The 26,246-nt window shown below is 40.1% G+C and overlaps 1 protein-coding gene across 1 annotated transcript in view; it reads left to right on the top strand.

Annotated features, from left to right (window-relative positions):
• The window catches only part of LOC149205432 (protein MET1, chloroplastic-like), a 142,014-nt gene that overhangs the window by 77,350 nt on the left and 38,418 nt on the right, over window positions 1-26,246 (top strand). The window contains exon 5 of the mRNA XM_089395069.1: window positions 22,417-22,537. Within this exon, the coding sequence (XP_089251195.1) occupies window positions 22,417-22,537 (121 nt within the window). The remainder of the gene's footprint in view (window positions 1-22,416; window positions 22,538-26,246) is intronic.

Raw genomic sequence — 26,246 nt, 5'->3', positions numbered from 1 at the left:
AGCAGTAAGATGAATTCTTGCTTTGCGACATAAGCCAGATAGAACCTGGATATGTATATTGTATATCTACGTGAACTAGTAATCATGGATTGAGACACACCACCGCAAACTTGATGGATTCACCGATGTTGACTGAGACTGAAAATGTTATTGACAAGAAAAGCACATTTGAGTGCTGCAAGAGTTTGGGGTCTGCCATGATTTCCTAGATGAGCCAAAAACATAATTTTGTAGATTTGAGTACCACTGAGGCATAGCGAACTATTGCTAGCATGGCTCGCTGCGAGGCAATGTGATAGAGAAAGCTCTTTGGAGACCTACTTGAGCATGTGCTGGGCACGACTATGATATGCTACAATATTAAAGAGTGGGATCTGCCTTTTAGAGAATTCCATGTTTTATGATCGGTCCAAGCATTTTAAGATTAGATAGCACTTTATCCGGGATATGTTGCAAAGGGAGCAGTGAGGCTCCAACATTGACGTGTTGTGGAATTGAAGCAACAAAGTCTTCAACAGATGATCTAGTTGCTAACATTTTCACCAAGGCTTTGCCAAAAGGGAAGTTCTTGGTCTTCAAAGAGCATCTTGGACTGATGGATGTGACCCTCTTGGGTACTGTTCACGACTGATTGAGGACATTGAGCTATGCTCTTTTCCCCTGTTTGAGCTCCAAGGGAGAGGAATTGAGTCGGAGAGCTCCTGGGGTTGAGGGACCTCTGGACAATAGGTATGTGTGATCCTTACCCCTTGCAGTAAGTTTTATCTCTCCTATTGTCACTATAGGGTGTGTGTAATCCTTATCGTTGATGAAAAGTTGTATCGCTCCCTATCAGTGCTTGGATATGACAGAGTATAGCCCATTATGCATCCTACCCTCAAGTTAGGCTTGTAGGGATTGCCACCCATCACTTTATCCGAGATATGTTGCAGAGGGAGCAGTGAGGCTCCAACATTGATGTGTTGTGGAATTGAAGTAGCAAGGCTTCAATAGATGATCTAGTTGCTGACATTCTCACCAAGACTTTGCTGAAAGGGAAGTTCTGGGTCTTCAAAGAGTAGCTTGGAGTGATGGATGTGACCCTCCCAGGTAATAGTCACGACTGATTGAGGACATTGAGCTATGCTCTTACCCCCTGTTTGAGCTCCAAGGGAGAGGAATTGAGCTGGAGAGCTCCTAGGGTTGAGGGACCTCTGGACAATAGTTATGTGTGATCCTTACCCCCTACGGTAAGTTTTATCTCTCCTGTTGTCACTATAGGGTGTGTGTAATCCTTATCATTGATGAAAAGTTGTATCTCTCCCTATTAGTTCTTGGATATGACAGAGTATACTCCAGTATGCATCCCAACCTCAAGCTAGGCTTGTAGGGATTGCCACCCATCTGGCCAATGGGTGAGGAGACTTGAGTGTGTGTTATCCTTACCTTTTATGGTAAGTGGTATCTCTCTCAAGCGGTGGGATGCAGGTGTTCTACCACTTGACTCTTGAGAGTCACGGTGGGAAGATCAACGAACAATAGGTGTGTGTGATCCCTACCCTTTGTGGTAAGTTGTATATCTCCTATTGTCAGGCAATAGGTGTGTGTGATCCTTACCTCTAATGGTAAGTCATATCTTTCCTATTGTCGTTGGATATAGGGTGAAAGCCAGAGCTCCCCTATGATGATTCTTCTTCTTTAGATAGAGACATGATTGTTCAATTGATGAACAAAGGAGAGACAAGTTGAGACGAGATGAGATGAGATGAGACAAGATAAGATATGATGCAATAGACATGAACATCCAAGATGAGACTTATGATGCAGATGGAAATTCCTTCCTAGCCGAGAGGGAGTGTTGAAATTTGGGCAGCTTCGGGATGAATTTTCCAAAAGGGAAACCCAACATCCCCAAATGAAGCCCATCTTGACCCAAGACAAAATTATTATTAATGTGACATAAATCAACATGGGCAAGCGATTATTAAGGCTCGGAGAAAATATGTTCAATATTGTTATTAGCAAATTTGAATTGATAATTCTCCTTCCAAGATTTCAAGGTTGGCCTCAAAATGTTCATAGTCACAGAATGCCTATAAATACCTTATCATTCTATCATAAGGAACTCACATAACTCATGCATCTTTGAAATTTCAGGGCTCTATGGTTCGTATATACCTGAGGTTATATTCTCTGCGGCATGTTCACTATATTCTTTGTGATGGAACTCGCTCTTATTATGTGATGGATCTCGCTCTTACTATGTCGCATTGTATGTCTTTCATATGACTCAAATTCGCTATGGCATCACTCATAACTGTGGCTCGTGGTTTATTTCTGTGGCATAATTTGGCATCACATTACGTAATAGTGGCATTGTTCGTCACTGTGGCTTTTTGTGGCATACTCCGGCATCGCATCATGTAACAGTGGCTCGTTAACAGTGGCTCATTCTCATTACTGTAGGTCGTTCTCTACATAGTGGCCCGTATATACTCGAGGCTCGCATTCTCAATTGTGGTTTGCACTCCCTGTGACACACATTGTTATTTTTCTATGACTTGCACTTTTTGCTATGAGTCACATTTGTCATGACTCATTATAGTGGCTTGCATTATTATTTGGTGGCTCACATTTGATCCTATGACTCGCAAGTCTCTGTGGTTATTATTATAGTTATGTGGCATGTATTTTCTCTGAGCTTGCATTGATATTTCTGAGTAGCTTGCATCTACAGTGGTTCGCTCTATTTCTTTGAGGCTCGCATTATGTTTTGAGAATCACTCTATCACTCTATCACTTGCATAACATTCTCTGTATGGCTCGTATTCTTTATATGTATCTCTGTAACTCACATTTATGATGAGGACTGTTCCTACAACTTTGGAATCTTGATTCGTGTAATCCTTATGAGCGTTGACTGGACAATACAACGAAATTTTGTCTACAATATTCTTGACAATAGTGATAACTTAAACTATTCTAATGGCAATAGCCTTGATGATACTCAAATATGACAATGAACTTTAGTATAGCTATAACTTTGATATAACAGTGAATGGATGGAAATGAACTTGGCAGTAACCTTGTAGGGTTGTGGCCTTTGATGATGATAGTAATCTTTGATATCTTTGCAATGCTAGTGTCCTTGACATGGCAACAATATCTGATATGGAAGAAACCTAGTATGGTAGTGACCCTTGGTGACAATGACGTCGGCAGTGGTAGTACATGGACAGGGATGTATGGCAACTGATATGACAATAACCTATATGCATAACAATGACCTTGTTGATGAATGACAGTGACAGTGACTGTAACCTTCGTTGGCAGTCTATCTTTGATGATGACACTTGACAGTGATGTCCCCTGTTCTTATGACTTGACAAAGTTGATTCTTGATAACATTTGATGACTTTTGACACTATTGATTCATGACAGTGATGATGTTCCTTAACAATGATGACCTCTGTTTCCTATAACATGAATGTTACTTCTTGTGACAATGATATAGCAACAACTATCTATAGATCAAATCATTCAGTTCACAATGTAATTGTGAATTGACTTGGGTTGGCCCTAGGAGACCTGATGTGATTGTTGTATCTTATTCTCATTGTACTTTGTATCAATTGTTGATTTGGGGTAGCATCGGATGTGCTCTAAGCCTCAAATTTGTAGGGAGGCTTGGGCACATGTACTCCAAAGAACCCAGAAAGCGTTTTGGGAAATTCCGCCTAGAAGTGATTTTATGAAAATAATTAATACTTTTAATGGGGTTCCTAAGTCTTAACTTAGGAAAATTAAAATATTAATGGGTATTAATCTAATCATGGGTGAAACTTCTAGAAAAAGACACGGATCAAGCCAAAACGATCTGAGCCTTTGATTAAGATTTAATGTAGGCTGTTGGTTGTCCAACAGGAAGATATAATAAGGGGCTTGAGGGTCATTTGGAAAACACACTAAGAGATTGAGAAAATCGATTTTCTGAAGTGACAAGTTCTCAGAAGGAAAAAAAATTGATTGAGGAGATCTCTTGCAGCTGAGGGGCAGGGATAGCAGCTTCCGAAGAGAGAGATTCTCAGCCGGAGATACATCAGCAGAGAGAGGCAGTGAGTGATCCAAAAGCCTTGACGTAGAGGTTGATGCGGGGATAGAAGGGCCTCGCAGAACCAACGCAAAGGGAGAAAGGAGTCCGAAATTTGCAGAGGAATTCGATTTTTAGAAGCCGAGAGTTGGGGTGTGAGACCAGGAGGCAGAAATCGAATTTCCTGGGCAGTAAATCTACCAACCAGAGAAGTGACGCAACACCCATAGAGCTTGATGCTGGGCTGACGCAGACACTGCGCAGAGGCATCACAGAGGTAGCCAGAAAAGACGAGGGGTAGTCAGTTTGGGGTTGGATCAACCAAGATTTCTTAGTTATTGTGTGAGGTAAAACTCACAAAGCTTCTACCAGTTTTTCTCTCTGTAACTGAATGGCCCTGTGAGCTATTCAGTGATGTATTCAGATTTTGCTATTGCTTAATAATAATAAACCCATAGAGCTGCTGCACCAGTTTTCCTGCATTGGGTTTTTCCAGGGACTTTTGTCCAAAAATCGTTGTGTCCTATGTGTTTCTATTTTCCTTGCTCAGTTTCTATGTTTCAGAATCATAATTAAATTGTTGTAGGTTGCTTTTGTAATTTACTTCAATATTTCATGAAGAAATCTAATATAAGTTTTTAACATAATTTACAATCTAGGAGAAGTAGATTCAGCTGGTTGTAGTAGGATTCATGAGATTGTAGGATCTAGAAATTTTCACATGATATTGGAGCTCTTGATGTGAAATAGGGAAGAGCAGATCTTAGCATTGAAGCAAGGGCCAACTTGCTGCAGTAAGCAACAATTCGAACCCCCGAGGGATAACACAATTCTAGCCAGGAGGGCTATTTTTTTGTGGGTGTCTCTCTGAGTGAGACGACAGAGAGGTAAGACTGTCGGATCGAGAATTTGCCGAGGCAAAGGGAGCTACGCAGAGCTAGAGGGCAAGCTGAGTGCTGGGCAGAAAAGCCGTCAGAAGGAAGAAGCAGATCACATAGTGAGGGAATACTTCCTCAGTGATTTCTTACTGAGGAAATGAGTATCTCTCATTTGCTGAGTAATAGAGGAGCAACAACGTACCAGCTCTATCAGGTAGTGTATAAGGCAACCTAGGAGCTACGCAGTAGGGAGAAAGAGGGAGTTGTTCGACATTTTTTTTCTAAGGATATGTAAACCAGTGGCTTGAGGGATCAGGACAGGTTGGACAGGGCTTCCAACTACGCCGTTTGGAAGGCTAGAATGACTTTCCTTCTAGATGAGTATGCCCTCAAGACGTATGTTGATAATGTGGTAGTTGTCCATGCAGATGCAGACTCGCTAAAGAAGTACAGAGTTGAGATGGCTAAGGCGAAGAGGATGATGCTGGATGGAGTCAAGGATCACGTGGTGTGCTTCGTTGCTAGCAAAAGGACCGCTAAGGAGATGTGGGATGCCTTGGCCACATTGTATCAAGGATCTTTCGAGCAACAAAAGATGTGCTTAGAGCAAAAGTTGAGATTTGCTAATATGCAGAAGGGAGAACGTGTGGATCTGTTCCTCATGAAACTGAAGGAAACCCGTGATGAGATGTCAGCTGCGAGACATACACCTCAGGATTCAGAGTTAGTGAGTCTAGCTCTAAATTCCGTCTCGGATGAGTGGCAAATCTTTGTCCAGAGTATCCTGGGTAGAGCAACATTGCCAAATTGGGACAAGATGTGGGCAACTCTGAAACAAGAAGAGCTAAGGAGAGACCTGCTCAAGGTCAAACTTGACGGGAGCAACAACAGCAGTGGGTCGAAGCCCAAAGTAGAGGAGGAGGATAACGCAACCCTTGCATCGAAGGGACAACAGGGGCAACAAAGACGAAAGAAGGACGTCTCCAAGGTGAAGTGCTTCAGATGTGGCGAGATGGGCCACTATGCATCCTAATGTCCTTTGAAGAAAAAGGACAAGGATGAGAAGCATGATCCTAAGGTTGCAGCCGCAAAGATTGAACAGGAGGAGGAGTTCGCCATGACAACCAAGATACCTCCAGGAGGGAGGTGGGCTGATATAGAACTGTAATTTGATAAAGCTACAAATGGGTAGGATCCTTGAGGAGCCCACCTCTTGGATCATCACCTTGCTACGGGAGCCCTTGATCAATAGTAGCGGGATGCTAGAGTTTTCAGTTGGTGCCATGGAGTGTTGATTCGATAGATGCAATGGTTAGTAGCGCCCAAATGTGAGTAACACAAAGTAGAGAGGTAGCAACGCATGGAGGCATAGTGCAGAGCCTCAATAGCGCAGTGGCTTCAGAAGAGAGCGTGGGACTAGCAGCAGTCAGGATTTCAACACCGAGGTGTATCCACTAGATGCTTATCCAGTTTTGGGTGTTTTTAGTTGCTTTTATCAGCGACTAAGATGTAGTACAGATGCAATGTTAGCAGTGGCAATGCCAGCATCATAGCAGGTGCAACATTTGAGAGGGAAGTTGCAGTAGATATGTAGCATTGGTAGTGGCAGTGTCAAAGGCAGCAGTATAGTAGCAACAACAACACAGTAGTTGGTGGACAACATGTTAGACGTCAACAACGCAGAGGACGTTGCTTTAGAGGCAGAGCGGTGTGTAGTAGTAGTGTATTGCTAGAGCACATTCCTCGCTAAGAGGGAGTGTTTATTTGGGGTAGCATTGGATGTGCTCTAAGCCTCAAATTTTGCAGGGAGGCTTGAGCACATGTATTCCAAAGAACCCAGAAAGAGTTATGGGAAATTCCATCTAGAAGTGATTTTATTAAAATAATTAATATTTTTAATGGGGTTCCTAAGTCTAAACTTGGGAAAATTAACAAATTAATGGGTATTAATCTAAACATGGGTGAAACTTCTAGAAAAAGACACGGATCAAGCCAAAACGATCTAAGCCTTTGATTAAGATTTAATCTAGGCCATTGGTTGTCCAACAGGAAGATATAAGAAGGGGCTTGAGGGTCATTTGGAAAACACATAGAGAGACTGAGAAAATCAATTTTCTGAAGTGAGAAATTCTAAGGAGGAAAAAATCAATTGAGGAGATCTGTTGCAGTTGAGGGGCAGGGATAGCAACTTCCAGAGAGAGAGATTCTTAGCTGAAGATATATCAATAGAGAGAGGCAGCGAGTGATCCAAAAGCCTTGACGTAGAGGCTAAAGCAGGGCCAGAAGGGCCACGTAGAACCAACGCAGAGGGAGAGAGAGGAGTCCGAAATCTGCAGAGGAATTCGATTTTCAGAAGTCGGGAGTCGGGGTGTGAGACCAAGAGGCAGAAATCGAATTTCCTGGGCAACAGATCGACTAGCCAGAGAAGTGACGCAACACCCAGAGAGCTTGACGCTGGGCTGACACAGAGGCAGCCAGAAAAGTTGGGGGGTAGTCAGTTTGGGGTTGGATCAGCTAGGATTTCTCAGTGATTGTGTGAGGTAAAAGTCACAAAGCTTCTGCCAGTATTTCTCTTTGTATTTGAATGATCGGTTTTCCCGCATTGGGTTTTTCTGGGGACTTTTGTCCAAAAATAACTGTTCTATGTGTTTCTATTTTCGTTGCTTAGTTTCTATGTTTCATAATCATAACTAAATTGGTGTAGGCTGCTTCAGTAATTTACTTCGATATTTCATGAAGAAATCTGAAATAAGTTTGTAACATAATCTACAATCTAGGAGAAGTAGATTCAATTGGTTGCAGTAGGATTCCTGAGATTGTAGGATCTAGGAATTTTCACATCAATGTGGAAAAAGTCGAAGTCGGGTTTAAATCAACAAGGATCCAAACATTGAAAAAGTCGTTAAAGTTTTTGAAAAAATTGGCAAAATTAAAAAAATACAAAAATAATCATTTTTTTGAATTTTTTTTTAGCATCTAAAGTATCCATAACATCAAATAAATGCATTTCCATGTAAACATGGAAATAAAGCTAATATATAATATGCATATGAAGTCTAGTGCTACATCACATATCAAAATAGTGAATCAAGTCCTGAATCTTGAGTCTTGACTCAGTCTCAACCCTCAAGAGTCAAAATATCATATCATGAGTCATGTAGATGTCATAAAGTAATCAATCACTGAGATCCTCTGTTCCTGTTATGGGAATAGGGAATGGCTTTGCATTTCCCTTTGCCTTTTCCTATGCCCTGTTGTCTTTGGCATCGTCTTTATCATGTAGTGATTTAATGGCCCTCTAGATGATTTTTGGAGTTACTTTTTGGCAAAGTTCTATATTTTGCCCTGGAATTTACCCCAGATGGAATTTTAATGTGTTGACTCTCCTTGACATATGCTTGCCACATGACTTGCACGACAAATATTGTCTATTGACCTCCCCACTATCGGGTATACGATCAGGTTCACCATATTCCCACATAGGGTCCAAATTCCTCGACATTTTTCCCTCTTCTCACTCATTTGAACGCACTCAGATGCACTAAACAAGGGTTTGAATTTTTGATTCTTGAAAGTTGAAAGTTGAAACATGTAAACAATCTAAAATTTTTGAAGTTTTGATTCAATCTAGATTCTAAACAATGTTTTGATTCAAATTTCTAAGCTGAAATAAGCTAAAAACAAACTAATAGGAAGATTTAAGAAGCTATTTGTGTAACAAAGACTAAGAGAGAAATTAAAATACATATTTGGTAGCGACAAATCGACACCTTGAGTCTCTCACGTTGAGCACTGGAAAAATGTCCAAATCCACGCCGCAAAGATAGCAAATCTCCTCCTCTTGGGCAGTGGCAAACACCTCCTCTCTCCATAGGGGCAAATGGCAGAAAGAAGAGTGAAAAATGAGTTATTTTTCAGCCTTTTCCCTCACTTATCCACGACCTGGTTGGGCTTCGCGATTTTTTCGATTGCCTCTTGATTAAATCGTGACTTTTTCGTTTTCCAAAAAATTGCCAAAAAGTCTGTTGATAAAATCGGCCAGCCCAAAAAATCAGACTTTGTCGATTTTATTGCTACTTTTTCGACACTTCGTATCTCTACTGAACAATTGATGAATATCCAATAAAAGAAGAATCTGGTTGGGTTTTCCTCGTTGTGGAGTTTTTCCCTGGTCTCTGACCTAAATCCTGGTGTCTCTATTGTGCATTCTTTTCTTCTATTGTTCTTTACGGTTCTGTTGCATTGTTGATGTTTATTGTTCTCTCTATATAATTGTTGATGTTGATATGCTGTTATGGGGTGAATGTAATGTGTAAATGATGGATAATTTTGAAAATGCAATTATCTACAACAGAGAACAATTTAGCCCTAAAAATTAACAATCATCTATACTACGAGCTTGGTATACCGATGTTGAGGAGTTGACTTGTGTTGATTTTTATCTTTGTGATTTTGATTGAAGTGATCCACATGTCTTGATCTTGTATGAAGATGCGATTATCTAAATAGGATATCCTAGACCACCCATGATGTGGTGTTCGTTTATTTTGGCCGTGACATTGACTTGTGGGTTGTTGGGTTTTAGCGAGACGGCTATGATCCAGGGCTATGTTCCTTCTATTGAGAAATCTAGGGGCAATGAAATAGGTGATTTCTCTTATTCTGATAACTGCTTGTGATGTATTTTTACTTAACTCGATTAGCTTCTTCTTTCACTTGATTATTATTAGTGTTCTCTATCATCAAACAACTACCAAACAATGAAAATCAATGAGACAAGGAGACACAAAATATAGGCTGTCAGCGATGGCCAAAACCTCTCCTTTTGAGAGGAAAACCCACAAGAACTCTTCTCTTCTTATAGAACTTCAAATGACGAATTCCAAGACCTATGACCATTGACAAAGACCCCTCCAAGACCAAGTCAAACTTCTTCTTAATGAGCTTCTCTTCCACAAAGTCAGCATTAGTCAAACTAGCTTTCCAACTGCTACAACTTCTCCCTCGACCTCCCTTTTGGACCTGCAATTTTTGACTACAATTTCAGCTACTGCAAAAACCCTAACTTTTGGCATGTGTGAGAGAATAATGAAGAATTCTTCCTTCTTTTTCCTTTGTTGGGATTGGCTTCTTTTCTTTGACTATTTGGCTTGTAATTTTGATGCTTCTTGACCCTTAACTCGGCTCCTTAACCTGACTGTAATTCGGTCTTGCTGTAGCTATAGGGATGCCCTAACTTCTTCTTCGCACATGTGGAAATACAACCCCAATAACATTCTTCATACTTTGATTTCTTTCTCTTCCTTTTTATCCTTTCCTTCGTTTGTCTTCTAGCTTTTTTTCTCTAGGATATCGAACTTTATGATGATCCTCAAGTGAGGCTGAGTGCCTTGTATTTACAAGCTTCTAAAGAGCCCTAATGGGCCGACATATCATCTCTAGGAGGCCAAATTCAAAGCTTGATGGCCCGACTTGTTGACTTCACGTTGACAAGGTCTTGGAGGGTCTTTGACTCAAATAAATTTTCTTGACTTAATACAATAAGCCGAAGAGGGTCTTCCACACATGACAATGACTTAATTGGTTTGTTGACCCAATGACAAGCCCTAGAAGCACTCAATGGGTGCTTGACCTATAAATAAAATAACCTTGAGCATGAAACCCATGCATCAAGAACGACAATAATAATAAATTTCTCCTCTTTAACATCAAATACATACATGATTACATATGTCATTATGAAGACCGAACCTAGTTACATATTTCAACACTCCCTCTTAACTAGGGAGGTATTCATAATCTATACAAGGTACTTGGACATTCTCATACTGAAGAATTCTCATAAGAAAAGTCGGACTGGTAAGCCATCTTATAAACTATTATTTCAACTTATCTCATTGCACCTCTTCAATCCAACCAACATTGTCACATAGCAAGGCCTTAACTAACAACTCTATCTCTCCACAAGATCAGAGCACAATGCTGGCGAGACAATGACTGATAGACACGATCATCATTGTCTCTTAAGGCACATACCTCACTCGGAGGTTCACAAGGTATGTCCTTCTAGGACAACTCTTGTCTTGGAATAATGCATCCTCAAGGAATTTCCTCTTTGACTACTCTTACATATTGGATGCCCTACCACATCCTCAAAGAGTATTAGAAACCAGATGCTTCCCCAATACTCCATTCTTTCTTCATATCATGAAGACGAATGATGTGTCTATCTCTCCCTCTCAACTAGGGAGGATATACTCATTCATATAAAAGGAATATACCCAAGCTCGCTCTTACCTAGGGACTTGTTTCAAACAACTATCTACTCTTTGGTGGACATCATGGTACTATCAAATGCTTGTAGGGCTCCTCTCTCTGCATCATGTCACGAACTATATCTTCTTCATTATGGAGCCTTCTTCATCATAAATTTTTTGTAGGGCTTCAACCATCTTTCTCCATCACTTCCCTTCAACAAACCATAGGGTTGAACCAATAGTCATGTCATCCTTTTCTTCATCAGAATGTTTTCCTTCATACAAATACCTCTTCCAATTCATGCTTCTTTCAGGATCTTCCATCCAATCTTGTGAATACTAGTTGTAGGTGACTTCTACAACCCTCTTTCAGTAGCCCTATTTCAACTCAACTAGATGTTTTCAAAAATCAAAATGAACATAAAATCAAAATTACCTTTTTAATGATGGCCTTTCGTCCTGACATCAACTTCTTGCAATGTCAACATCCTGCACATGTATGAACCCGTCTCCAAGACATTCATTACCAAGATTCTTCTTTTGCAATATCCATATCAGGGTCTTCATACCTTCTTCCATGGAGATGTCATGGCTAATTCTTTTAGTTATCAAATGTTGATCACTTATCTTACGTGACTATAGTTGCATCTTTCACAAACTCTTCTTCCTTTCTTCACATATTGCTTCCCCAGGAACTTCTATACATAGTTCCTTCATCATAGGAACCATAATTGTCAACCACCTCATCTTCCATATGAGGTCATATTATGTTGATTTCATCTTATCAATATGTAGAAGAGTTCAAGGCACATTGTCTACATGCCTTCATGCATCATTCTAATGGAAGAGATCCTTCTTCTTTGATCATACTCATGAGATAGAGCATTCAACCATGTTATCTGCAACTATATGATGACATGACTTTATCTATCAAATATATACATACCTTTTCCTTCTTTTGGTCATCTAGACTTCCTTCTAGCAGCTTCCTTTCCTTTCTTGAAGATGAAAGTTCTTAAACCAACTCAACATGTTGCACATCTTTGTCATCATACCTTACTAGTTGATCCCATACAAGGTGGAATGTGGACTATTTGTGAGGCACTTGCTTCTTCTTAGTAGAGGTGAACCTTCTAATGAAGATTCCAATGGAGGATCTTGATGATCCTTATTCTACAAATGCTCCTTCCTAATAATGATGATGTATGATGATTTATTTATCTTCAATCTAGCTAGATGACTTTCCCCCAACCATATATACTGCTACTTCGGTTGTCCTTATATGCTTCCAATGGAGATGCCATTTCTATCGTGATGTCTTCTATAACCATGTAGACTTTCTACTTCAAGGATATTGCCAAAGAAATGTGGGATGCTCTCTCACGCTATACTAGGGTACTTCCGGGCAGCGGAAGATGGTCCTGGAGGAGAAGCTAAGATGCATCAAGATGCAGAAGGGGAAGGCATAGATCCCTTTCTCACTAGGATTCAGGAGGTTCAAGATAAGCTGTCCGCTGTTGGGGTAGTGCCTCAACCTTAAAGCTAGCGTGATTAGCACTCAATAGTGTCACAGAGGATTCGCAGGTCTCCATCCAAAGTATATTGGGTAGAGACACGCTACCAGGATGGGACAAAATGTGGGCCGATTTGTAGCAGGAGGATTTGAGACGAGCTTTGTTGAAGAGCGCCATTAGTGGCAACAGACAAAAGATGGTGAAGGAGGAGGAGAATGTGGCCCTCACATCTAAGGGTCCCAATCAGGTGCAAGGGGAGCAAAGAAAGAAGAAGAAGGACCTATCTAAGGTCAAGTGCTTCAGGTGTGGCGAGTTTGGCCACTATAGTACCTAGTGTCTTCTCAGAAAGAAGGACAAAGAGGAGAAGTAGGACCAGGCAACATCACATGCTCAGATAGATAGGCTGTCCTCCAGGTTGGAGGAAGATTTCACTTGTGCCTTGTTTGTCCAACTAAAAGCTCCCTTCTTAGTGAGGTCTGTAAGAGGCGTTGTCAGTTGTGAGAACCCCTTAACAAACTTCCTGTAATAGGTGCAAAGGCCTAGGAAGCTTTTTAGTTTTGTCACATTCTTTGGGGTAGGCCACTCAATGATTGCCCTGATTTTCTCCTGGTGTACCTGGACCCCGTTTTCCCCAATCACATGCCCCAAGTAAAGCATCTCAGTCATACCAAACTCACATTTGGACTCTTTTGCATAGAGTTGTTGTTCTTCCAGAATTCCCAACACCTCATCCAAATGCTTGAGATGATCCTCCCAAGTCCTGTTGTAAATGAGTATGTCATCAAAGAAAACCAACATATACTTCCACAATTGTTTATTGAACATGTGGTTCATGCAGGATTGAAATGTAGTGGGGGCATTGGTTAGCCCAAATGGCATAACCAAAAACTCATTGTGGTCGTAATGACATCAGAAAGCAGTCTTTGGGATATCTTGTTCCCGAACTTTGATATGATGGTAGCTAGAGCGAAGATCTATCTTCGAGAATTACTTTGCTCCCTTCAACTTGTCCATTAGTTCATAAATTCTCGAAATTGGATATCGGTTCTTGATAGTTTTCTTCTTAAGTGCCCAGTGATTGATACACATCCTTAAGGTGCCATCTTTTTTCTTGGCCGACACCACCGAAGAAGCAAAGGGACTATAACTAGGACGAATGTGGCCCAACCGCAACAACTCTTTGATAGTTTTCTCGATCTCATCCTTGTATACCTTGGGATGGCGATAGGGGCTGGTTATAACTGCCTGAACCCCTTCCTCTAACTCTATGACATGCTCAAACCCTCTATTTGGGGGTCTACCTGGAGGGATGTCGCCAAAATCCTTCTGATGTTTTTGGAGTAATGTCTGAATATCATCTAGATGCTATTGAGGCTGAGCTGGTGGTTGTTGAAGTTGTAACTAGTGTTGGTCTTCATAATGTAATGTAAAACAATCATTGGTGTATTTATTATATTCATTATTATATTTATTTTTGGTCAAAGCATGTTCTTCATGATTATAGAGTCAAAAAGAGTAAAAAATAATTTATTATGAGTCAAAGAAAATGTATTTGAGTCATGTCCCATTTGGACATTTGCAAGAAAAGAATTTTGAATTTTATCATTATGTTGAGTCATTAAGTCCACAAAATGTCAAGTCAGCCCTTGGAACAAGTCCGCCTGGGCCTCCATGTAATATCCCTTCCAATAAAAATCTGCTAAGTGCCTTTCTCAATTTTTGCAAATTATGGATGGAGAAAATTTTGGGTACAAACTTAGGAAAAGTGGGTGAACATTAATTAATTTAATGTTGTGTGGTAGTGGAGGCCCCAAACATTAGACAAAGGGAAGATTAATCACATAGTGGGATGTGGGGACCACCCCATGATGAAATACACACCCCCTTGATGGAGAAATTCGAATGGCTAAGGAGGGAGCTCGAATTGCTTAGTGAAGGGGCCCACATGAAGGAAGAGAGCAACAATTATAAATAAGAGGAAGGCAGCATCATTCAGGGGATTTTTGATCATTCAATATCTGATTGTTGCTCTAGCTGTTTAGCTGAGTTACATAGTGCTGTTGAGCACAAGAGTTTCCCAAGGGGGAAGCTCAACCTCTCTTCGGTGGACTTCGAGTGCCACCCTAGGAAGGCCATTTTATCTTTCTTTGGAGGCTGGGGAGAAGACCACGCAGATATCACGCATTTCTGGTTCAGCTGGGACGCAGGAAAGGAGCCACACAGTTCTTGTTGGAGAGTGGTGCCAGAGATAGGGGCTACACTATTGCTGAAGCATTCCTTGACCAAATTCTGGGCAAAAGGAGAAGGGTTTACAAGAGCAGGAGGTATTTCCACAACAGTACGAATTTCTAGAGCTGGGGCCTGCGTCATCTTGCCCAGGAACTGCACAGTCTTTCGTGGGGGCCAAGTGTGGGGTGGCTTGTGAAAGGAATTGGGGAGATTGGTTGTTTGGTATTGGATTGGGGGAGATTGTGGGGGATTTTCCAGCATTTTGGTGGAGCAGCAAGCACAACATCTGCTACATGTTACATTTTCTGCTTGTGGAGGAGGGCCAAGCATTTGGGGTCAATTTTGGAGCATCAAATTTAGAGCAAACCCTTTCTGGATTTTTGACAAGGATCTCTGAAATAATTTGGTAAAATTTTCTGGGCAGGTTTGAGGGGTTGAACAGGGGGTCCCAACTCAGCCAGCAGTGTACTTCATTAAGGGTCAGCGCAGTTATTTGTTGGGGAGCTTTCTGCATCATTTGGACAACTGATATTCATCCACCTTGGGCTTGTAGCTTGCTCTAAGTAAGCCTAGGCGCACTCACTCCAATCTATTTTGTACTCCTTCAGCTATATAATAAAATTGGCTCATTTTGGCATGTTTCTGGCTCATTTCTGGTTCCCTGATTTGCGCACATTTTTATTGTGTTGAATTTGTTGCATTTGTTTTGTTTATCATTGTAAATTTTTGGTAGGAATATTACACTCCAAAAGTCACCTATTCGATCCTCCTAGACAACTATATATAAGAGGCGGTTCGACTCATTTGAGAGATCATCTAATCACAAAAAATGAAGTAGATCTGAACCATATGAAGACGAACAGGGAGCAAAAGTCAAAGGAGAGAGAAAGCCTTTTGTTGACCAAAATTTCTGATGTGGACAAAATTCTGTACAGGCTGAATTTTTAGTGCTATTTCAGGAGTTGACCAGATTTGGAATAGTTTAACCATCGTTGACTTTAACATTGGAGGTGACCTGGAGGAGGGTTTGACTTGGCATTTTTGGTGGCAGTTTTGGTGTTGGTCTTGGATATTGCATTTTGATCTGATTCTATAAGAGAAGGATTGTTGGGTTCCCCCTTGCGGGGTTTTGCCTTGGCTTGGAGCCTAATTTTGTGTTTCTTGTCTCTTTATTTTCCTAGACGATTGAACATTTTTTATATTGCTTGATGAAGAAGAAGAAGAAGACATAACAAATAAAAAGAAGAAACTTAACACTCACAAGTAATTATCTAGTAGAGAAATCAAGCCTAATTTCACTTCGCTTCTTTTGAACTCATCCTTGTATACCTTGGGATGGCAGTAGGGGTTGGTTATAACTGCCTGAACCCCTTCCTTTAACTCTATGACATGCTCAAACCCTCTATTTGGGGGTCTACCTCGAGGGATGTTGCCGAAAACCTTATGATGTTTTTGGAGTAATGCCTGAATATAATCTGGATGTTGTTGAGGCTGATCTGGTGGCTTCCTGTCAAAAGTATGACTCAATTGCCCACTCTATGTCTTCATGCCACGACACTGCCTCCAATGTCCATGCTATGAGATTACACTATCTTGGGCAGATATTGATTATGGCTCAAAAAACTACATTTTTGCCATCATGGTTTGTGAACTCCATCTCCATCCTCCTCTGATCTATAGTGTACCTCTCAATGGAATACAACCACTGAACTCTGAGTACCACATTGGTATCTGGTACATCCACCACAAAAAATCATCTGTCAATGTGTAATTTCCCATGGTTATTTTTAGATTGGGAATCCACCTAGTGCACTCCATCTGATGATCACCTGGTATGACCATTGTGAAGCCCTCAAACTCCTCTATTGGAATCTCCCTCCAACCCATCATAGTTGCGTCTATAAAGTTGTGGGATGCCTTATGTCCCAACAGAACCCCCTTGTCTCTGAATGTGTGTTATCTAGGAAGTCCTGACATGTATGCAATAACAGGGCGTTAGCCCCATCCTGTGATGTCTCCTCACCTGTTGCTTGGTGTCCCTGTTTCGGTACCGACTCCTCATCCTCCTCATCACTGTCACTCTCTGAATAAACCTCATTGTAATGGGCTTTGTCAGTCTTGTCCTTCCTTGCACATCTGTGCCCTAGTGCCCAATGCTCCTGATAGCTGAAACATAGTTTTCTTCCTCAGTTCTTTCTGGGTCTCCTCATCCATCTTTGGTTTCCTGGTCCACTCCTTCTGAAAGGGTTTAACTTCTTTGTTCTTCTGGGGGAAGGATGGTTTAGGAGGAAATCTGCTTCTAGGAACAACATCCTGCATGTTTCTGGCTCTGCTGACTGCGTTGTGTAGAGTGGTAGGCTTATAATCCTTAACCCAACCACGTGTAGGCTCAGATAGCCCCTCCATAAACAACATCACCAATCGTGCATCAGATATGTCATTGACCATTATTGCCAGATTTTGAAAATTTGAGATATATGCCTCTGGGCTGCCAGTCTGCTTAAGCTGTTCCAGCTCTCTTAAATGAATCTCTGGTTCCTTCTTGTCAAAGCGCTCAATGAGCTTCTGCGTAAAGTCCTTGTATGTGGTATTGCTAGCATGACCCAAAGTCACTAACCCATGGTACCACCATTCATGGGCCTCACCATCCAAATGTAAGGTAGCCAACTTAATGGCATCTGTCTCTGTCATCTGATGGAGCTGGAAATATGTGTCCAACTTCTGAACCCATGATCTAGCTGAACATTTTGAGGATCCATCAAAACATGAGAGGGTCACTTTCCCTAGTGTTTTCTGTAGCTCTTGGTTCTGCATCATAGCCCTCTTAGCTCCCTTAGGCCTGTTTCTTATTTTGAGGTTGCAGAAGTCTATGAAAGTCATGGCAGCTTGAAAGTCTTGCCCCTGCCTCCTATACTCCTCCAAATATGCCCCAAAAGGCTCATCCTGATCAACTAGCACAATTTGGCTTGCTACTGCCTCATTTTAAAATTGTGGCATAGTGGGTCTAGATGACTTGCTGTATATATTGTGTGGCTTTGCATGGTTGTGCATGCTTGGCTGCCTTCTCCACTGTTAGACCCTTCACCATTAATGGGTTCCTTCTTTTGTTGTTCCCCGTTGTTATTGGCTAATTTCCCCATTAGCTCCATCACCTTTTGGCCCTTGGCCAAATCATTTAGAATGCTAATCAGGCTGTTAAACTCTTGGGTTTCCCTATCTCCCATGGTTGCCTCACCTTTTCCAGATTGTACTTCTCCCTCTTCTTCTGCTTTCAGAACTTCTTCTTCTTCTGAAATAGGAGTAGGTTCTCTGCCCTTGTAGCTCCTCCTATAGGTGATAAGTCGATGGTATTCAATACTCATCAAACTGCTTGTTATAATCTACCCTTCAAACCACACAGCTGTCCAAGACCATGCTCTGATATCACTATAAGATACCCCCTTGCAATAACTCGAAATTTGCCACAATTTTTTTTTGAGTTTACTTGGTTTTGTCACTGAGGTGTTTTGTCAAACAGTTTGCATGCATATGGCGTAGGTGTAATTTTTGTGTATTTTGTTCAAGTAGAATGTAACCAGTACCAAATAAACACCATAAAACACTTCATAACAATATTATATCATTCATTTACAACTCAGATTTTACATATCGTGGATAGATGCGCAAACAACGATAATAGAGAGGAATTAGATAATAAATGGCTGCAAATAAATCTGGCGGTAATATAACAGTTCAGGTCAGTAAATCTGGATACTTGGCCCAAGTAGAAATGCTACTCTCGTAAACAGTGAACACCTTCAGCTCTTCCAACATGTCCTCAGCCAGCAAACACAGGTATCTTTGGCAGCTTGAATAGGTACAAAGGAGGAACTCGACCCTCTTTAAACAACTACTCAACCTCTTAACATACTTGACCTATTTTATCAGATTTTGATCCTCCAAAAGACTCAAATTTAGCTTTCAATAGATTACAGATGTGCTCAGATTTGAATGGTACTCAGCCAACAAATACAGAGGGAAAACTCAACCCCTTTTACAAGTGAAACTCGACCTCCTTATGTAACAAAACTCAACCCACAAAAAGATGGAACTTGACCTCAAGATAATGACAGGACGCAGTCCTCTTAGCAAGCTGTCTCAGCCACCATGCAAAAGAATAAATTCGTTTCAATACCTAACAAGATACTGTGGAAACTTGACCCCCAATGTAGCTCAACAATCAACATGTAAAGAGAGTGAGGAATACTCAAAAGTGAATATAAAATCAACTGATAACACCTTTAAACTTACTTCCTTTCTGCCACTTCCTTCTTCTTCGTCAACAATGAAGCTCAATGTCGGAATCTGAGTGATCCTGTTCCAATACTAGCTAGGGTGTATAGTTTCAACACCGAAACCAACAACCAGAATGAGGGTTTCCAAAAACCCTAGACTCTTTCTCAAGAGCTCTCCAAAATTCTATTTTTCAAGTGAACAAATGCAAGAATGAGGAGAGACTCCTCATTTTCCCCTTTTTATAACTCACTTGACTTTTGCCACCTTTTTACCTTTTATTTTAATAAAGTCACTTTAGTGGGTTTTCTCACTTTATAATTTAAAACTAACTTGTCGTTAGCTTGGGACCCATGTCCCCTTTTCCCCCTTTTCCCCCTTTAGTTTTGATAAGGTATTCTCCCAGGTGAATTGTGTTCCCTTGATTAATTTTCCCGCCTTAGCTTACGGGAAGTTAATTAGGCTAGCAGAGTCATCCCTTTATGTCTCCTAAGGGGATGGGGACATTACACTAACTCAGAAAATGATGCTTCTAAGGGAAAACTATGTCCCGCATGGTTGAACAAGGAAAATACTAAAACTATAAGGTTTTGAAGCGTATCAAATTTCTTTTAGAGTTCATCACTTTCACAACATGACCCAAAAGTTATAGCATTGCATCCAAGTAAGAATACCAATGCATGGAATATCAAAGACAACATGTTGAAACGAAATTGTACCATCTGTAAGTGCATTTGTCAATCTAAGAGATGAGGGTGGAGTATTTGATATACCATAACTGAGCTAGCACAATCGTATGTTTGAAGAAGAAATTGAGATAAGTGCCCGATTATGGATATTCCGAGCTCGAAAGCTCATGCAATCAACAACACAACACCCTTGTGAGGGTGCCTCTAAGGTAGTTACCCCTTGGGGATAACAAATTCGTTGTGATTATTAATATTTGGTAAGATTAGGGTTTCTTAGAGATACCCACCTTGTGCAAGTGGAAAGGCAGCTACCCGCCTTGTGCTAGTGGAAAGGCAGCCAAAAATGTGTGAAGGAGCTACTATGGTGACAATGAGTGGCCCTTGTTTAGTGTTAGTTGGGTCTCATTTGTGCTTTAGGACTTTTATCACAAAAGGTAAGGGTTTGGACGGTAACGCATTGAAATGTCTCTTATACAATTTAACTTGCCCTTTGGGTTTGATTGTCCATTTGTTGTTTATCTTCAACTGAAAGTTGATGTTGTGCCTTATGTAAGATATCCATGAAAATATGTTTGTTATGTTGAGAAATCAATAGCCTTGTAGATTAGGGTTGATATCTTTGTCATGATAATTACTTGTGAATGTTTGTTGGCTTTATTAATTTTTATGTTCTTTTGCTTCATCAAGCAATTACCAAAAGTACAAAACATGAAGATGACAAGAAACAAAGAACACAAAGATGTAGGCTCCGAGCCAGGGCAAAAATCCCACAAGGGGGAAAACCCAAGAAAAATTCTCTTCTTATAGAATTAGATCAAAGTGAGATATCCAAGACCCAAGACCAATACAAAATTGTCACAATGAACCTAAGTCAGCCCTCCACCGAGTCTCTTTCACCAAGTCATAGTCATCAAAGTCAACATTGGTCAAATTTCTGAATTCTGGTCATCTCCTAAAATTTCGGCCCCTGAAATTTTGGGCCTTGACATTTGGGCCCTATAATAGCTCTGAAAAACTGTAGAGTATATTCACACATGTGAACAGATTGGGGTAGTAAACATGACTTTCTCGCTGAAATTCTCCCTTTCTTGGCACAAAAATCAAAGTGGTGAGTGAGTGAGTGAATGAGGTCAAGCTGCACTGTATATATACACATCCAGGAGGTCGAATGGGTCCCTTCGAGGGCCGACCTAGTCTTGTGGTGACAAAATGATTCTTTTGAGCCTTGACTCAAAATAGATGTTGTCTTTTTCTTACAATTTGTCCAAATGGGACTTTGACACATGACACATTTTCTTTTTGATTCAGTAAACCCTAGAAGCATGAAGAACATGCTTTGACTAGAAAATAATAATAATAATAATAAAAAAATATTTTTCTTCTTTTTGCTTTTTACATGAAATACATATTGAAACAAGTACAATGATAGTTATGAAGACCGAACCTAGTTACATTTTCAACACCTTAGACTAAAATATTTATTGCTGTGATATCTATCTATCTATCTATATCTATATATATATATATATATTGGTATCCCATAGGAAGTCAGCAGCCCGCCTGACACGTAGCTATTAGTAAACCTTTGGGGGTCTATGGCCTGTCCTCCTCTCTGTAAACCGGGTTAGAACCGGGGGGATTTGAACCTTGGATCTCTCAGTTTTCACAGATTTCACATTACCTCGATCACCAATTGAGCTGCCCCCTGGGACTTTATTGCTGTGATATTACTTGACATGTAAAATTTAATATTCTTCAATTAGTCTCTTGGCTATATTACATGCTTTGTAAAATTACCTTCTATAGGAGAAATCCATGTCTTGTTACATCAGTGCTTAATCATGGAAATCTGATCATTGTTACTTTGTGTTTTTGGTTATGATGTCACGAAGTCCATATTAATGTTGTCTCATTTTTCTAATGATCTGTGTGTCTTTGTCTTAACATGACTTGGATGTTTTGATAAAGTTTCCAATATCTGTCACTGTACATTGAACACACCCTTTTTCATTTTAGTATTGTCGCAACTAATGTGCTCACGTTGATGTATAAAATGTTGTCATCCTCTTTTATTTTAGCTTATAGCTGTATTTCGTTCTGCTCACGTCTCCCAGCATAGTGCCATGCTTGCATAAACTTACATGGTTAATTTCTTTCCTTTTAGCTAGTTGAACCACAGAAGGTGCTACGTTTAATGCCCTCTCAAGCCTCTATATCGATGATTGGGAATTGGAGCCTCTCTGATGTAAGGTTCAAGAAAATATCCACATTGTGATGGTTGAAAATAAGCTCTTCCCGAAAATTGACTTTGACCTTTTCACTAATCTTCATTTTAATTTTATTTTTTCATATAAAATTTGGATAACTTCAGTACACGCACTTCGTTGCTTCTTTAGTCTTAAAAACATTTTCTTCAATGTTAAAATTGCTTGCGGTTATCTGTAAAAGTACTTTGATGTATTTTCTTGTATTCAATTATCTGATAGAAAGCATTCTGTTAATCTATAGGGAAGGAAAATATGAAGCAGCATTGGAGAATTTTGAGTCTGTTTTAGGATCAAAGCCTGAACAAAGGGAAGCAGCTGTGACTAGTTATAATGTTGCATGTTGTTATTCTCAACTTAATCAGGTTTGCTTCATCCAAGCCCATTTAGTTTGTATAGATTTTTCATACAGATTTCCACACTGTTGTTTCACTTCTTATTGAATATATCAAATAGGAATGTTAAATTTGACAGGGTAATATCACCTCTGTACTTAAATGTTAACCATTTATTTGAACCCTTACTTTCCCATGAAAAATAAAATGATTAAAAATGTACTTTGTACAATGTCCATACCAAGTTGAGGACAAGTTCTTGGGTGCAGTAACCAATCTGTGCTATATTGGTTAAGTTTAGGAACAATCAGAATGTAGCACCCCCACGATTACCCCTATGTATATTTGGAAGTATTTTTATTATTTAGTGAGCCATGATGGGTTAGGCCTAGGTGACCATGTTTTGGGGCATGTGTGCCTATGTTTATATGTTTTGAGGTCAGAGTGCCAGTGTGATTTTGGGTTGGTTAGCCTATGTGCTAAAAGGGCAGCAAGCCTAGCTATGTAAATATGTAGTGCCCATGTTTTGGGGCATGTGTGCCTATGTTTATATGTTTTGAGGTCAGAGTGCCAGTGTGATTTTGGGTTGGTTAGTGTATGTGCTAAAAGGGCAGCGAGCCTAGCTATGTAAATATGTAAGCACAGTCTGATATTAATAAAATTACACTGCTGCTGCATACAAGAGATGGAGGGCTAGGAATCCATGAGTGGGAAAAAGGGGCTACAGGATAAAATATGGGGACTTAAGCCAAATAATAAAATAATGTCTACAATCCCATGCACATGCTTCTATCTTAAGTTTTGGAGGTGACACTTGTCAAGTTAACCCCATGCATATAAAAAATTAGGATTTAGTGCTCTTTCATCTATTCCATCATTCTCATCATTCTGCCTATGGTACTTGTTGGGAGAGGGGTGGTGACCCAGTGTAACTATTTTTACCCTAAGTTGCATGATACGGGGAAACAGGTATATGTTTCTGAAACATAAACGCACTGGAAACGTGACCCCCCAAAAATTTGGAAACTGGGAAATGTGATATATATATATATATATATATATATAGACTTGGTAATAAATCATTATGAATTAATAAGCAAGAACATTTAAATGACAAACATAAATGGCAATTAATGTTCCACCATTGCATATATTGGGATCCTCATCATTAGTATCACCCTTTGCCTCTATCTCAATCCTCTAGGGACATCAGTCAGCACCACCCAATTTTGATGAAACTACCTAATCTAAAACTTTAAAATATGCTACGAAATGCCTAGCATGCCTGATAAATGATTTTGGTTTGAGTGAAGGGTACATCTTTGCTAAGACCATGACAGAGGAGTCCAACAAGCAATATCACTAGCATCAAGTTACATAAAGGGCTTGGTGCTGTTGATTAACTATCAATACCATACCTTCATACATGATATAATCTAATGAAAATAATAATGAAAATTTGAAACTATTAAGTTTGCTGAAGTTTGAATTGGATATGAAATTCTACTTTCTCCCTTTGAAGACTAATGAGGTTGGAAACGTTCTCAAACATCCTGAAACAATTAATGGTAATGTTAAAAATTTAAGTAAACATTATTTTACTTTAAGAATTTACCAATACCATTGATTAACAACACTTTGGTGCAAATTGAGAATGAAACCCTTTGTAAAGTAAAAATTCCGATCTTAGAGGTTTCTAGAAGTCTCATTAATTCATAATTAACCTTTGATTAGGCAATAAAACCCAAAATATGGGTCCCAACAATTAGATCAAGGCAAAATCAGACAAATATCATTTGGAAACATGTTGTATAGATGTTGAAACGTGTTTTAGATTTAATGAAACACATTTTCGACATGTGAAATGCATTTATATATATGAATTGAAATGCATTTTTGGCGAGTTTCAGAGTTTCGAAATGAAAACATGGCAGAAATGCGGAGGGGGGGGTGGCGGGTGGGGGAGTTTCTTGCAACATAATTTTTACCCTATGGATCGTAGGTGGATCTAGGTGTGCAATAGGATTCCTTGGTGTTGGGGCTAGTGGGCACTTGGAGACTTTTGAGTGTAGTTAGAACTCCTAGTGCCATAGTGCTCTACGATTCCTTGGTCAGCCTATGTTGGAGCCTTGGAAGGGTAGTGGCACAATATGGGGGACTATGGATCAGTGTTGCACGAAGCGCCCCCCCCCGGTTCCAAGCCCCGAAGCGCGTCCCGTACGGAAGCGCCTAGGAAGCTTGGCCGGAAGCGGCGCTTCCGAATTCGGAAGCGCCGCTTCGGCTTTTTTAGCCGCTTCCTGGAAATTTGGAAGCGTTGTACGGAAGCGCCGCTTCCGAAGCGCGCTTCGTACGGCGCTTCGGGCGTCGGAAGCGTGGCGCTTCGGAGGAGGAAGCGTACGCTTCCCAGACGCTTCCAGAAAAGCTTCCGGAAAAGCGTTTAGAAAATCGTTTTTTTTCAATTTTTTTTTAAATTTTAGGTGAGTTTGCTTGTTGGGGGTGGGTCCACCTTGGGTTAGGGTGACGAATGAAGGCAAAAAAAATATAAATATAGCAGATGCTCCCTCATGGTAATGTTAAATTCTTAAAGTAAAAGTGACATTCTCCTTTATTTTTCATTTTCATCCTTTTACTTAAATTTTTAACATTACCATGAAATGACTCAGGATGTTTGAGAGTGGTTCCAGCCTCATTGGACTTCATATGGAGAAAATAGAATTTCATATCCTATTCAAAATTCAGCAGACTTAACAGTTTTCAGGTATTCAGGATCAATGGGATTGTGGCATTTCATTAGATTATATCAAGTATGAAGGTATGCGATTAGCATTTAATCAAGAGCACCAAGCCCTATATGTACCCTGGTGTTGGTGGTGTTAATTGTTGAACTCCTTTGTCACGCGGCACGCCCTTAGCAAAAAATTACCTTTCAATCAAGTCAAAATCATTGATCAAACATGTTAAGCTTTTTCTACCATATTTTAAGTCTTGAATTAGGTAGTTTGATCAAAATTGGGCAATGTTGACTAATATCCCTAGACAATCGAGGTAGAGGCAAAGGCTAGACAAGAGGAGAAGAATCTAGATTCTAGATCATTAATGTACAATGGATGTTATATCTATCTTGATTTATGCAAAAATATGCATGTTTTCATGTCTTCTACAATTAATTTGGTATTTGGGATGTTTGTTTTGAGTATAAATGCAAAAAAATATAAAATATGTATATATATATAGCAGACGCTTCTGCGGACGCTTCGCTTCCTAGATTTTTGGAAAATGACGCTTCGGCGTCCCCGCTTCCAAAAAACGCTTCCGCTTCGCTCCCGCATCGTGCAACATTGCTATGGATGAAGAGAAGGGGTGCACTACCTTTGAAATTGTAGACTGATGGGGGTTGAGGATCTGTAGGTTGGAGACCGCTCAAGTCTAGTACTTGTAGGCTGTTACCCACCAAAAGTGGGTAACCGCTAAGAGAAAAAATTTCTCCCCATTGGTTTGCAAGCCAACTAACAACCTTATAATGATCCACTACTACATCTTTAAGGGGTATTGGAAAAGTATAAAGCAAGTGGGGTCACCTAAGCTATGCATGAAAGAAATGACAAATCATTAAAGTAAAATGTGCACCAGAGGGGTGGAAAATGAAGGCTAAAGAAATGGATAAGTCATGCCTCCATGATTTCTCCCTCTTCTCATCATTATACTTGAGATTTTGGACATCCTTTAGTTGGTACCATGG

This window comes from Pinus tabuliformis, chromosome 1_2 (assembly GCF_031772625.1).
Source record: "Pinus tabuliformis cultivar Carrire ecotype Pingquan chromosome 1_2, CPIR1, whole genome shotgun sequence".
Lineage (NCBI taxonomy): Eukaryota > Viridiplantae > Streptophyta > Pinopsida > Pinales > Pinaceae > Pinus > Pinus tabuliformis.
This window is presented reverse-complemented; position numbering and strand designations above follow the sequence as displayed.